The 15,162-nt window shown below is 40.4% G+C and overlaps 1 protein-coding gene across 1 annotated transcript in view; it reads left to right on the forward strand.

The window, feature by feature from the left end:
- Nucleotides 1-15,162, forward strand: part of cdh13 (cadherin 13, H-cadherin (heart)) — a 1,165,005-nt gene that overhangs the window by 621,202 nt on the left and 528,641 nt on the right. The window contains 1 exon segment of the mRNA XM_034177015.1: nucleotides 1,598-1,742. Coding sequence (XP_034032906.1) covers nucleotides 1,598-1,742 — 145 coding nt within the window.

Genomic DNA, 15,162 nt, shown 5'->3' on the forward strand with positions numbered 1-15,162 from the left:
TGTTCCTGGAGGGCCCCTGCCCTCTAACTCAGTCTGTTCCAATCCCAGGTAATTAACTCTATCAGGTGTTCTCAGCCAATCAAGAGTTGGAAGAGACCATTTTTAAAAAATCAGGTGTGACTTTAGTAGGTACACATAGAAAACATCAAGGGGAGGGGCTCTGCAGGAACAGGGTTGGTAACTCCTGATGTGGTTCATTTCTCTGTCCGCGATCCAGCACATAGGTCCTGTGGGTGTTTGCAATCTAGGACCCATGCCAGTTCCTTAGTGTCAGTCACACTTTCAGTTGCCCATGACAATGTGAACAAAATGTATCTGTTTTACACTAGATTTGAACGGGAACATGCAGTGAGGCTGAGGTGAAAAAATGACAAAGGTGTATTGAATGAGGATGAATGGTACTGAATTGTTGGTTGTGAAGCCCACCTGAGCTGGAGACAAAGGTTGGAAGAGAATAAAACGGACACAGTGGAGCCAGGGCCAGGTGGCCGCAACGGAGCTGACGGATGACTGGAACCGTGGGAAGATGACAACAAAAGGGGTCAGAAACAAACACAATGAAATTAACAGATACCAAAGAATCACAACAGACAAACACCGGGGTCAGGTTACCACAGAGCGGAACTGAAGCTTCTGGCGAGTGTGGAGTGGACCGGGGTATAACTTCAGACTGGTCGATTGGTAACTTGTGCTGACAGTCACAGATGAGGATAACCTGCTCCTTTGCTCAGGCCCTGTGGAAAACAAAGGGAGAGCGAGCACACCACCAAAGCAACACCACATGACTGCGTTTCTCAAGACCTGCTAAGAACCCAACATTTTACTGACCAGAGTGTTGAATTCAGTGTTAACTAATGATTTCTCAACAGCAATACTTTTAAGTTTTATTGCTGTTGGTGTTGTTTTAATTCTTTTTGTTTGTTTGTTTTTGTTTGTTTATTTTAGGGTCAGTATCAGCAGGGTATTATTTTCACCAATCAGACACACATGCAAGTGTGTATATACACGCACACACACACACACACACACACACACACACACACACACACACACACACACACACACACACACACACACACACACACACACACACACACACACACACACACACACAATGAATTTGGTCTATAAAACTTGCTTAGCTTGAAATTTTCAATGCAGACCTGCCAGCATTTTATTTGTCCAATTTTGTATAATTAAATACAGCATGAGAACACACAAGACATGCTTCAGTGGATATCTCTGAGCAGGATAATCCAACACAAAGCCAATTGAATGCAAGAATGAGGCCCAAAACATAGAAGACCAAGATCAATCCCAAAAAAATGCTCAGAATTAGTGTACTTTAACACCCCATGAGGAAAAGAAGTAAAGACGTACTATTGCAAATACAGATTAAATTATTGCAATACAGATGTGATTACATGGTTGCTCTGTGACATTGGCAATTTCACAGTGAGATGAGAGTAAAGCTGCTTATGGTAGATGGGGGGTGTTTTTTAAAACTGTGGTTGTCTTTCGTGCTCTGAACTTCTGCAACCACGTTGTCCAAACACAAACAATTCTAACAGCATAATTTTTGCTTTCATTCTCACAGCTGGAAGTCTCAACTATGGACTTGCTTGGTAACATTGTTGAGGGACCTGCCATACTGGTCATCACTGTTATTGACCAGAATGATAACCGGCCCATCTTCAAAGAGAATCGTTACACAGGAGAGGTGCTGGAGGGGTCTCCTACAGGTAAATGACACTGTTTGATTGAGGTATTGTGGAATGAGTTGGTTTTTCTGCTGGATGTATTTGAATGCCATCATCAAAGTTTATCTTTATTTGATGCTGAGTGTTGATGACGGCTGGCTATTTATGGTCTGAGGTGGATTGTTTGGAGTTGTGATGATAAAATTCTGAAAAGCTGTAGATCTTTCATGAGACCTGAATTTGATTGCCAAATGAAATTTTGACAACTGCCAATGTGCTGAAAGATATGGTGGCTTATCTTCACTGTGGTATTTCTATGCTGTCAACCACTTTACACACAGTAAAACCACCAGTGTAAAACACTGATGGTCTTAAATGAACACTGCCAGTGTACATATGGTCCTACTCTGGCCAGAGTGGTCGTACTCTGGTCAGAGTGGGATGTTCACTGTCAGTGTTAATTTAACACTGATGATTTTACTGTGCACCTTAGACAACAATCCTATCAGCAGCTAACGTTTATTGGATCTTGCCAAGATATAACTTTGAAATTATATGCACTTGACTTTCTATTTAGCTTTGTTTAGGCCACTTGTTGCCTTGTGAAAGCAAGCTGAACGAAGAGAAAAGTGCCAGATGCTGTGTTGTTCATGATTGTAATATAGGTTATTTTTTGTTCATTCTAATAGTGACACCTCTAACATAGCAGATTTTAATCTTCATGTTTGAGATGTCACTAAAGCATGAGTTTTATAAGTAAAGTTTCATCCAAGTTCTGGATTCATTCACTTACGTTGACTGTAATGTCTGTGGGTCCTCAGCCTTTGATATTGAGATATGCCTGAAAAAGAACTTATGGACTCACTAGGTTGCTGGACAAAGGTGATTGATGATGCCAATACCATTGCAGGACAGCAAATGTCCAGTTTTTTTAGGTCCTGGTGCTTCTTGTCTTACTGTATGGTTGTGGGACTTGAATGCTAACCAGTGGTCCGGGACTAGATCCTCTCATTGGAGGATCATTTGGGTACCACTGGACTGACTCTGTGTCAAATGAATGCTTACTTAGGAAGACTAAGGAGAGAAGTATCACTTGCATTGTGAGGGAACATCAGCTATGACATTTTGGCCCTGCAGCATATTTTTCTGGGCAGATTCTAGCATGATGTAACTTGAGATCATAGATGCACCCCCCCCCCCCCCCCGTGACCCTTCACTGGAGTAAATGGTTGAAGATGAGTGAGTGAGAAGATGAATCTAAGAAGAAGTCACATTGTCAGAATACATTTGACTATTAGTTGTTGGTGCATGTTAGATGTTTAAAAGTAGACCAGGTAGCTCAGAAAGGTAGATGTTGGGCCACCAATATGGAGACCTAGGTTTAATTCCTGGTCATGCTACTTGTCTGTGTCCTTGGCCAATCATCTGTGTTGACTTAGTTTGCCCCAACTGGCCTTGCCTGGGGAAGTAACCAGCATTACCTGGTGTGTGATTTTGGAGAGGTGATGGTCTAGTGGTTAAAGCGGAAAATCACTTGGCGCCCTTGGATAAGGTCCATGATTGCCTAGTTGCTCTCAGTGTGTAGTGAGTACCTTGTAGGGCAGCACCCTCACATCGGGGTGATGGATGGAAAAGCGCTATATGAATGCAGTCCAGTTACCATTTATAAGTGAAATGCACTAACATGAAAATGCAAAGTTAATGCAAAACCAATGCTGGACCTTTTTCATGATGATTGTGCTCATTTTTTGGCACATAAGTCTTCCACAGAGCCGGACAGATGCGATGTTTCAGCAAAGACAAACGCACTGTCGTTTTCCATGGAGACAAATTCAGTAGTCAGCAACTGGCTGTTGGTGAACTTGTTATGAATTACTAATGCAGGTGTTGCATATGTGATAGACCTGTATGTATTTAGTAAGCAACAGAATGGCATTATGGGCTGTGCAGAAGAACACAATCGGCTGTCAAACGTGTGCAGCTGAATCTTGTTAAACTAATGCAGTGGTGCCGCTTTGATCACCCATAATGGCATTGAGAAGATGGAATCCTTTTTCCATAAGTAGTGTCATAAAGAAGCGTAACTGTGCTTCTGCATTATTTACGTCATGTTTAGCCTGTGTGTCAGCAAAGCAGCCGTAGCCGGGTGAGAGTGTGTGGAGAAGACGGCTCAAAAGTGAATGGACAGATTTCATTCAAACTTGATGAGAATATTATTTGAATAGATATCTAGAGGTGGTTAGATTTTGGTGTAGTTTCATCAAAGGTCGAGGTAATGGGAAACATGGTCCATAAAAAAGTACCTGTTTTTGTATATCTTATCAACCAAGAAGCCTGGATGGATGATCTAAAGCATGTATTGATCAGCAAAATGTTTGTGATTGATTGCTGTGAATGCATTCACAGTAAAGTCACACAGATCTCATATAGTAAACTCATACACAGATGTATTACTTGTACATTTATGTAGCTTGTACAGTGTACAAGCTGTGCATCTGCCCTCTGTCTTTCATTACAAGTGTGATTTTTCAGATTTACTCCTGTGACCTGAATGTGTTTGTTTTGTTTAACATCAGTGTGTGTGTGTGTGTGTTCGTTTGCCCACCAGTCATCATATATATATAAGCACACGTGGACTCAGAGCTTCAAATGATTTTTGCACACATTCGTGCATGCTTGGCAGTGAGAAAATAAGTCCACGGGGAGTAAAGAGTAAATCAGAAATGTGCAAATCCCCTGCAGGTCAGTCCCTTATTTATTTATTTACCCCCAGCTGTTTGCTAAATCAGCTATGACTTTCTTTTGCAAGCGCAGCACGTTACTTTTTTAAAAGCCTGCTTTTACATTACTGAGTTAGATCTGATCTCATCGCCCAGAGACCTTCACGTGACTTGACTTGATAGAATTTTGGAAATTCAATTATACAATACTGTTATCTTTTTTTTTTTTTTTTAATTTGTATTCGGAGAGAATGTCTGTTCCCGGAGCTCTGTGTAAGCTGCTATTTATGAGCCTGGCTGCGTAAACCAAAACAACCAAAATAAAATGCACTAATTTTGTTTTTCTTCAGTGTAATCTGACAGCTCCTTGGTGCTCTCGTTACCATGGATACCAGACCTAATTGAGCTCAGAGATAAGATGAAGGATGCACCTCCGAAGCTCCTTAAAATTCCTCTGATTTGCCGGCAAACATGCACAGTTTAACATGTCAGCTCCAACCTCAATAACATGTATAATAACCTATCAATCATTCAGATTATATTTAATTTCTTGTCTGTTCCCAGTGACTTCCAGAATGTTGGCAGTAGATCATATTTAAATGGGTTACATTTTGAAGGAGGATGCCACAGAAAAGACAAACAAATCAGGTTTGGGTCATGGAATGATAAAAAAGACAAATGACACCTGGTGTGCCTATAGATAAGCAGCTAGGATATGAGGAAATGTCTGGAGGAAGGGTCCTTGCAGCAGCACCTGCAAAGGTGAAAAGGTGTCAAGAAATCTACCATACTTTCTGCAGTGTAAGTCACACCTGTCAAAAAAAAAAAACCTGCAGTATGTGTGTGTGTGACACCCACACACACATATGTATATACACACACACACACACATATATATATATATATATTCAGAACGCTGAGGACTCTCCACGTAAAATTCTGCTTGAAGCGAGGGCAGGCCGATGCACGAGCATGGCCAATATCTTGTAGGAGCATGAAACTACATCATGTACATCGGAATGCCAATTTCAATTAAATGTCTATTTTCACCACAAATAAATTATATCACAGATAACTCACTTGATTATCCATTGCCATTTTCTCATTCATTAAATGTAATTTATTTAATTTTAGGTAGGCATTTAACCAACCTCTTTAAAAGGGGGGGGGGGGGCTTATGCTTTGCCCACGGGCAAACTGGGTATATATTTAGATATTTATTCTGGGGGCGGGGGCAACTTTTGCACACTCTTCATTTGAATATTTTGGCCACAGAACAAATTCTCTCCTTTATCAGTTAGCTGACATTTGTACCCAAGCAGTCAGGAATTGAACCACCAGCCTATCGATTGATGCCCTATGGGTTCTACCTCTGCACACACGTTTGGTTGAATTTTCACTACCGCATATATACGTACCACCGTAGGGGTCACACTCTTTGTTTTAGCCTGAATTTTCCAAGGTTCACTCTGGCTCCTGCTCCTTTGTAACCCGTGGTGTATTCAGAAGTCATAATAAATGCATACCCTGAAACACAACCGCATCACTCTGACTTTACTTCTCCCATGTTCACACACAGGAGCCATGTAGAATATTGTTCTGCTGTCTGGTGCTGCTCCAGTTTCACATGGCTTTGCATATAAAACAAAGTTGTTGTCAACTTCCATATTTCCAAGTTCTAAACATTTGAGAGCCGTCGCCATGTTTGTGTTGCTTTATTCTTTAATTTGTCCATCCACAGTCAGTAAGCAGAGAACATCACTAATGTGTATGGCTGATAGCTGTTTCAAGTACAGTGTTCACATCGGCTAATATATAAATAGAAAACACAATACAATAAAACACAGTTTTCTGCATAGGTGTCTGCTCTCCAAATGTATCAATCCTCTAACATCAATGATGTCATGTGATGACATCAAGCGAAGTCATAAATGAGCTGGTGGCAGCGAGACACCGAGGTTTTCTGGAGTGAATTAATGGTGCTGATGTGGCTCATGTACAATAATCAGCTCCAAGTTAACCAAAAGGTACGCAGTTTGACTCCTGGCTACTCCTGGTGTTTTTCTGACCATCCTTGACCAAGGTAAAAGATGGGAAGGAACCTCCTGGTGACCATACGTGGGTGAATTTGAGGTATTGCTTTGATTGTTATGACACAATTTCTTCATGTACAAAAGAAGTAAATATGTGTCCTCCTGCTTCATCAGGGAAAAACAAACAAATCCTTGTGCTTTATCATCTCAAGTAAACCTGCTAATAAACAAAGAGTGATCACATAATCTCTTCAGCAACGTTAATAACATTTGCTGTAAACATCAAGTGGTAGATTTCTTTATCCAAACAATGAAAACAATCAAATATTCTGAATGCATTTATTTATTGTGATTCTATCAACAAAGTTTGTACAGCTTCCTGCGTGTTTGAGTTATTTAACTGGAATTAACTGTTGCATAACTCACCCAAAAGGGACCTGATGAATATAATGTATCCTGTTAAACAAACGGAGTGGACGTTTTTGCAAAAATTAGCAGTTTTTAGACACAAAAGTATAATAACTTGCTTATCCTGTTGTGATTTTGACTGATAGGCATGTTTGACACATTACCAGTAGAGTCCCTTTATTCAGAAAGTAGCAATAACTGAGAACATGGTGACATTTTGGGGCCAACTGTGCTGAACTGAATGAACCTTTTATGTTTTCAACATTTTTTTTTTAATCATTTAATAATCACATACAGCAACACATCCAGGTACAGGTGCTATCAAAATAAATATAATATAGTTAAGCTATCAAATTTACATGAATTTACAATTTTCAATGATTTATTTAATTAATTTAAAGCCTGATTTATGCTTCTGTAACTCTGTGTCACCGACGTACATGACCGTTTTAAAGTTCTGTCACTGGATTACGCTTTATTCTGGACTAATTTGTCCCTCAACAAGCTTTTCTTTCCACAATTATCACCTCCAAATCAAAGGTAAGCTGTACAGTTTACTTTTTTTGTGATCCATTTGTAATCACCGTGTGCACTGCAAAAGCTGTTATATGAGAGGAAAGAGTGAAAGCAGAAAAGTGTCAAATCACAGCATTTTGCTGTGTCTGATTTAACAGGTGCACGTCCAGACTGCGGTCCGAGTCTGAGCAGGCTTTAAAAAAATAAACGGTCGGGCTTTTAATCACTGAAATAACTCAGGTCCCACTTTACTTGAATCGTTGAGTGTCAGAGCGCTGAACTTTAATTTGTACCTCAGTTACTGTGCACATCCAGACTGATCTGTCCGGTTACATGCGAGGGGTTTTTATTGGAAATACATTGTGATCGCACGGGACATTTTATCCTATATGAGCGAACATCTGTTAAACAAAATCCGTTATATACGGTGTTTATTACATGAAAACCATACAAAAACATCCGATTTATATGACGATGGTCTAGGTGAGTTTTACTGTACATGGTACTGAACAATAAATTTACCTTACAAAGCTTTGACGATGAAGTCGCTTCCATCCCACACAGTTCACTTTATTTTCCCAAACTTTTCCTCTGTTTGGATCTGAAGGGAATCTGTACATCTTGTAGCCCTTGTTGTGTCTATTTGTGCATCAAAATGCACAACAACACGGCATTTTCAGCAAATAAATCAATAAAACAGCTGGATTTACATGCAGATAAACAGTGAATGCTATTTTGGCCTCAAGATGGCACCACGGGTCGTGACTGTTTTTTTTTGTTGTTGTTGTTTTCAGCTTGTCATGTCGCTACTCTCTGAATAAAGGGATTCTAGTTACCAGTATTGTTTTTCTATTCTTCCTTATTAAAAAAAAATCTGTCAATCGTGAGCATTTTGATAGACATAACAATAAGCTTTTAGTGTTTGTTGCTCTGAAATGATTACTGCCCTATTCACAGGCAAAGTAGGGTATTGTAATCAGTCCCATCTGTCTGTCTAACAACAAGATAACTAAATAATAATAATAATGTCTGGATGGATTTTCACCAAACCTGGAAATATTAATTGGTGAGATATTTAGAGATGACTAACTTTTGGAGAGAATCAGACAAAGGTCAAAGTCAACAAAAACATGTTGCAAGAAACATCATTTCTGCTATATCCCTTCAACTAATAGGGCTGGAAAGATGACGTAACCTTTAACATGATCAGCAAAATATTTGTGATTGAAAGGAGCCAGCTGAGGTGGTTTGGGCATCTGGTAAGAATTCCCCCTAGGGGGCTATCTAGGGAGGTGTTCCAGGCATGTTCATCTGGGAGGAGACCCCGGGGAAGACCCAGGACTAGGTGGAGAGATTATATCTCCACACTGGCCTGGGAACGCCTCGGGATCCCCCAGTCAGGGGTGGTCAATGTGGCATGGGAAAGGGAAATCTGGGGTCCCCTGCTGGAGCTGTTGCCCCCGTGACCCGAACCCAGAAAAGCGGTTGAAGATGAGTGAGTGAGTGGTATACATGGAGTCATGATGAAGTCACAGTGAAGTTTTTTTCTTTTTTGTTCATGACATCTTGTTCTCTTTGAGGTTACCATATTCCCAGTTTAGAAATGAGTCCTGTTTTGAAGTGAAATGGCTAAAAAGGGGAAGTTGCATTGACCTTCAACAAAATGAGACAAATTATCACCACAGGTTAATCGAAACATTCAAAGGCTTGCATGTACTACTAGCATGAATTTTTGCATGTGGACATATCCCAGTGCTCACAGGGTTTACATCAGTCCTCTGACACCCTTCATTATTCACTTTTTTGGCTGCTTCTGTTTTGCTGGGGATGGTGAGTGTGGGATCTGCCACAGCATATCCTAGATTCATCTGCCACTTTATTAGGTACATCTTGCTAGTAGCGGGTTAGACCCTCTTTTGCCTTCAGAACTGCCTTAATTCTTCACATATAGATTCAACAAGGTGTTAGAAACTGTCCTCAGAGATGTTGGTCCAAATTGACATGATGGCATCACACAGTGGCCCATTCAACCAGTCTGCCCATTCTCCTCTGACCTCTGACATCAACAAGGCATTTTCATCCACACAACTGCTGCTCACTGGATATCTTCTCTTTTTCAGACAAGTGAGTGTATATTGCGTCGCATGTTGATTTGGCAAATGTTTTACGCTGATGCCCTTCCTGATGCACATCCAGGTGTACATAGAGAATGGGGCGCGGGTAGCATTGAATTGTGGACCTTCTGTTTCTGAGTCGAGTGCATTCTTCGTCGGCCCTTCTTCTGGTATGATTATACTAACTGGAAAATGACACATTTATTGGCCCAGAGATGTAGATCTGAATGGAAATGTTAATTTCATCCACTTTAACTCTACCTTTTATGCAGAAAACCTGATTAAAATGTATGAGTTTGAAATACATTATTAAATAAAGTCACCTTTGGTGTTTAAAGCCCTTTAGATGTAAAATGGTTGTGTTGGAAAGTATTTTTTTTCCTCTTTAGCGTTGGCGCTATCAACAGAAATGTATTGAAAGAAGGGCAACCTGGTTTTGTATCCCAGCATGGCCTTTATGGACTGTTGCATTGCTCCACGGTTGCACCTCCTGAAAGGATTTTTTATTTTTCAACTTGGTTTTAATCCAACTATAGTACATCATAAATCCCTAATGGTCTGACAGTTAAACTTCTGCATTGCAAGAAAGATTTCCTGCTAAATTTGCGGTCAGCTGACACCCCCAGGTAAAAGGTGTGGGAGGCCAAATAGTGAAGTGAGGCCAAGAGAATTAATTGTCCATATCTGAACTTTTGGCTGGCCAGAAATCATCACTGGGCATATTTATTTCTGAGCAGAATGTATGTGTGAATGTGTTAGTGTTCCATTGCTCACAGTAACCTTTTGCTTTCTCAGATGCTGTTTCGCCCTTATAATCCTGACCTGCAAATTGGACTGTTTGTTTATGCATTTTGTCTCAATGCTACGGTGCAAAACTTTTCTCACTGGCACCAGTGCTACAGAGGTTGAAAGTGCACTGTATAAATTAATATAAATTATTAATAGCACTGTATTCGTTGTAAATGTATGCCGTTCTGCATTGTGCGTGTTTGAGTGTGAAGTGTTGCGCCGCGCTCTGTGAGCGTTACACAGCAGTGGCCCGGGAAGCTCTAGGGGAGAATGTCACAGTGCGCTGACATTTCTGTGCAAACTGATAACAAAAAACAGCAAAAAAGTACCAGCCTTCAGGCCAGCCCTCATCTCCCTCTCTGTTTACTCCTCCTCTCTTTGTTTTTCTCCCTCATTTTTATCTTTCTTTTTCATTTTTCTTCACACCCTGTATTCCCTTAGGCTTTGCTGTTTGCTATTCCTTCCATTTTGACCATGTGTTTTATTTTTACCATGTGTATTGATTGATTTTCTTAATTCTCACTTTACTGTCTGTCTTCTGTGTGTGTTTTAACAACTTCACAACTTTTTCAGTTTGTGCAAAAATTTGTGATTTTTTTTTCTTTCTTTTTTCACATTGCTTGGTGCCAGAAGAATAACTGTGGTATTGTTTGGGGAAATTGTGAGTGCCAGAGAAGTATGAGGGTGGTGCAGGATTTGTATGAGGACAGTATGAGATGTGAGATGAACATTAGGAATGACAGATGCATGCATGGTGGTGGAGGTGGGAATGTATGGGATCAGCTCTGACCTCTGTCTTTTTTGCAGTGATGGTGACCACATCAACAGACCTGAGATCAGTCGTGGTCTCTATGGACCATGATGTTTGCAGATGACGTTTTGATTTGTAGTGAAACTGGACACTACTTTGAGAGGTGCATGGAAAGACGGAGATACACTCTGGAAAGAAGGAGAATGAAAATCAGCGAGAACAAGATGGTGCAAATGTGTGTGAATGAAAGGGAGCACTTTGAAATGGTGAAGCTACAAGGAGAAGAGGTGGTGAAGATAGGCAAGTTTAAATACTTGGGTCAGCTGTTTGTAGTAGTGTAGAATGTGTTTGAGATGTGAAGAAGAGAGTGCAGGCAGCGTTGAATGGGTGGAGAAATGGGCACCAAGATGTTAGCAGCAGATGTTTTAAATCCTGTAAGTTGTGGGGTGGGGCCTCCATGGTTTAGACTTGTTTGCCCAGCATATCCCACATGACCCCATTGCCAATTCACAAGCTTTCCTTCAGCTAGTGCCATGCATGCACAGACTCTAGCTGCATGGAGGGGGCCCGATATCCCCACTGCACACCAACCCTACCATCAATCTCATGCTGGCGACATGACCCACAATCTTCCCTGGTGCCCCCAATCCACTGGTATATTGACACCTATTATTGGCTACAACAAAATCAGCATACAAGGGCAATGGTGAATGGTGGCAATTGTTGAAGCCAGTTACGAAAAAGTTCATCCTGGTCTGTTGTTACTTCTTGCCTTCTTCAATGCTGCACATCTTTTGCATCATTTTATGTACTTTATACAATTCAATAATAATAATGACTTGGATTTATAGAGTGCTTTTCAAGACAAAGCCCTTTACAAGTTACATTATTCATTTACTAGTGGTAAGCTACCAGTGTAGCCACAGCTGCCCTGGGACAAAGTGACAGAAGCATGGCTGCCATTCTGTGGCTACAGCCCCTCCAACTACCACCTCGGCTTGACTGAACCATCGACCCTTCGGTCATAATACGGCTCGCTCTACCAGCTGAGCTATTGCTGCCCAATTCAAGATGATTTCTTACATTTTACACATCATTATTAAAATTTCCACCATACTTTACAGTTTAGTTTAATCTGAAAGACATTTTACTGCACTTCCAGGATCTATCATGAACAAATCATTTTAATGTTTTTGAAGAGGGGTTGGTGAATAAATGGTTACGTTTGCTTGTTTTCAATATGGAAAGCTCCTGGTTCAAGGCCACCCCTGCCCAATCCCCATGTAATGTTGAGTCAGGAAAGGCATCTGGCATAAAACGTGCGCCAAATCAATATGCCGATCCAGGACAGATCTGCTGTGGCGACCCTGAGTGAAACAAGGGAGAATCCGAACGGACTTGCAATGCTTTTTAAGACTGTTTACAGCTCTGCTGACAATCTATAAAGTGATGCAGACTTAGTATTCACTGTAATCTATTGCATGAATTTCAGCGTTTTTGCAATGCGTACACACAAGTAAATGGAAACAATGGCTATCTAAGAAAACCCCTTCAAGACACTAGTATTAAATAAATGGAAAACAATGCAAATGCTCTCTGAAATCTAAAGTACATTGAAGGTTACTGCAGTGTTTTTTCATCACTGAATTGGCAAATTTATGTTACATTCATAAACTTTTACTACATCTATTTGAGCAGACTTTCTCTTTTTAGACACCTGGACGTTATTATAGCATCTTCAACAAAGCACAACCATGGCTGAAGGTCATCCATGCATCATTGTAATTACACAGAAGAATTTTAGTTAAATTTTAATGATTAACTGGTGCCAAAATTGAATATTGCTGTCTTAGTGTCAAATTTTGGTGATTTATGTTGGTTTTTCCTCTGCCAACATCATGCACGCGGGTTAAACCTAGGTGATATATCTTGTGTAATTGGACATGATGGGCTATAAATGAATATATTATTCATAGCTGTGTCTCTGTTTGTGTTCTAAACTAATTTGTGTTCATAAGTAATTAGTGCCTGAGCTCCTGCTGTGAACGGAGACAGCGATGGATGTGGTCTGCCGTGCTGCTCTCTGCTCTTACGCTTCAGCATGTAAACGCACAGTTATAATGCATATAGTATATGTTATGGAATAAGAAAATATATACTTCTACAGTCATAGTTGTACAATGCAGACATGTAATTTGCATTTTTTGTGTTGCAAAAAAATACCCATAAAAACAAAGACAATTTTACCCTAACCTGGGATATCAAACTTAAAATAGGACAGTTTACAATAGCAATGTTCATCATTATCCATGAAGTCCTTGTTGCTTGCACTAGGATTCAGAGACTGGGTCCCACAGTTAGAATTGTTATGCTCTTAACGATGAACGTGCCTTGAGGTGACCCTGTGTACCAAGTTTCAGCCTGACACACAGGCTTTGTCGAGATATCAAGTGCAAATTGACCACACAGATGCAGACAGATGCACACACATTTTGGAAAAAAAAAATGCTTCAAAAGACACTTGCATTATTGATTTTAAAATATGTGTGTAAGAGAACACATACATCTCTTAAAAAATAAGACCAAATGAGTTCTGTTGCAGCAGCTGTGACAAATACAGTGAAGAGTTTAAACCAAATCCTCCAAATCTTACTTTACGGTCCAAATTGACTTTATTAGCTAATCAAGCTTGTGCTGCATTTACTGTAAGAGCAGGTCTGGGAGCATGCAGTGGTGCCTCATGTTGCCAATTCCACAACAACACAGAACAGCATTGGGTACTGGATGGTAAATACCCAGACAAATAACTGGTCCACCTCAGCGGTCATAAATAGCCATTCATCATATTTATCTGCTACAGCCAGGTGAAACTTGGGGCTCCTCTTAGCTTTTTCCAGTTGTTGGAGTCCTCAGCCTGACACACCTGTGTGCTGGATCTTGCCCAAAGAAATGTGACCTATGGCCACAATGTAGTAGCTGATGTTCCCTCAAATGCAAATTGTATGCCTCACCTGAGTCCCCCAAAGCAAAAACAAAAACATTTGACACAGTCATTCTGGTGGATCCCAGTGATCCTCCAAGGAGACCTTGTATCAAAGACTTCCAGCTACCGTCCAAGTCTTCCAAGCATGCAGGTAGATGGGAAGCACCAAGACCCTAAAAATGTGGACCTTTGTTCTCCAGTAAAAGTATCAGCATCATCAAACACTTCTGTCCAGGGACCTCATGAGTCCCTGAGCTCTTCCTAGGTATCTCTCTGTGTTTACTGTATATGCATGTAAATGTTTTGAATGTTTGAGTAAAGAAGACGGGCATCTTTCTTTATGACAATTCAACATTTTATATGAGCAAGGCACAAAAGTACCATAGCATCTTGCACTTAAGGGGTCAGATACAATCATCACTGACCAAAAACATTCAAATTTATCACGTCCAACAAATCTTCTGATTTGAGCTTTTCTTCTCTCAAAATGGCAATACATTTTACACCCCTCCCCCCAAAAGAAAAACAATATTTTTTTCATTCTAGAATTTTGTCGTCACAACCCATATGCTATGCTGAACATAGGTTTCAGGACTATATATTGAGACCAGACTTCATTATATCCCCACTGCATCTTTTTCTAATTGGTGTTTATGTTACAGCTGATATTAGTAGGTACAGGACTGGTTACCAGGGCCGTTGGAGCTCGAGTTTGTGTCATGTTGGTGTCTTCAGACCAAAAAATTTAATCTGGAGCAGGACAAATGGCCAGTGCAAAAACCCAGAGTTCCTGTTATGGCAAAGAAGTGCCAACAGGTTTGGTATTGTGGCAGCAGTAAGGATCCTTATACTGATTGTTTGTCAAAAATCATTCCTTCGTTTACTTAGAACAGTTCTCACAATAGTCTTCAGTTGTTTTCACACGCAAAGAATATTGGGATTTTCAGACTTATTAGTTTTACCAGAGGCTTATACACCTCAATGTGGCCCACACAGACAATTTTTTAGTATGACCAAAAAAAAAACAAAAAACAGTGGCTTTGGCATAGATAAAATTACACCATGGTTTAGTGTATTTAGTACAGTGAGAAATTATCTTTATCTTTTGGACCAGTCACGTGAATATTCAGCAGAGTAGGCTGTTGTCC

The sequence above is a fragment of the Thalassophryne amazonica genome, chromosome 8 (genome assembly GCF_902500255.1).
Source record: "Thalassophryne amazonica chromosome 8, fThaAma1.1, whole genome shotgun sequence".
In the NCBI taxonomy this organism is placed as follows: Eukaryota; Metazoa; Chordata; class Actinopteri; order Batrachoidiformes; family Batrachoididae; genus Thalassophryne; species Thalassophryne amazonica.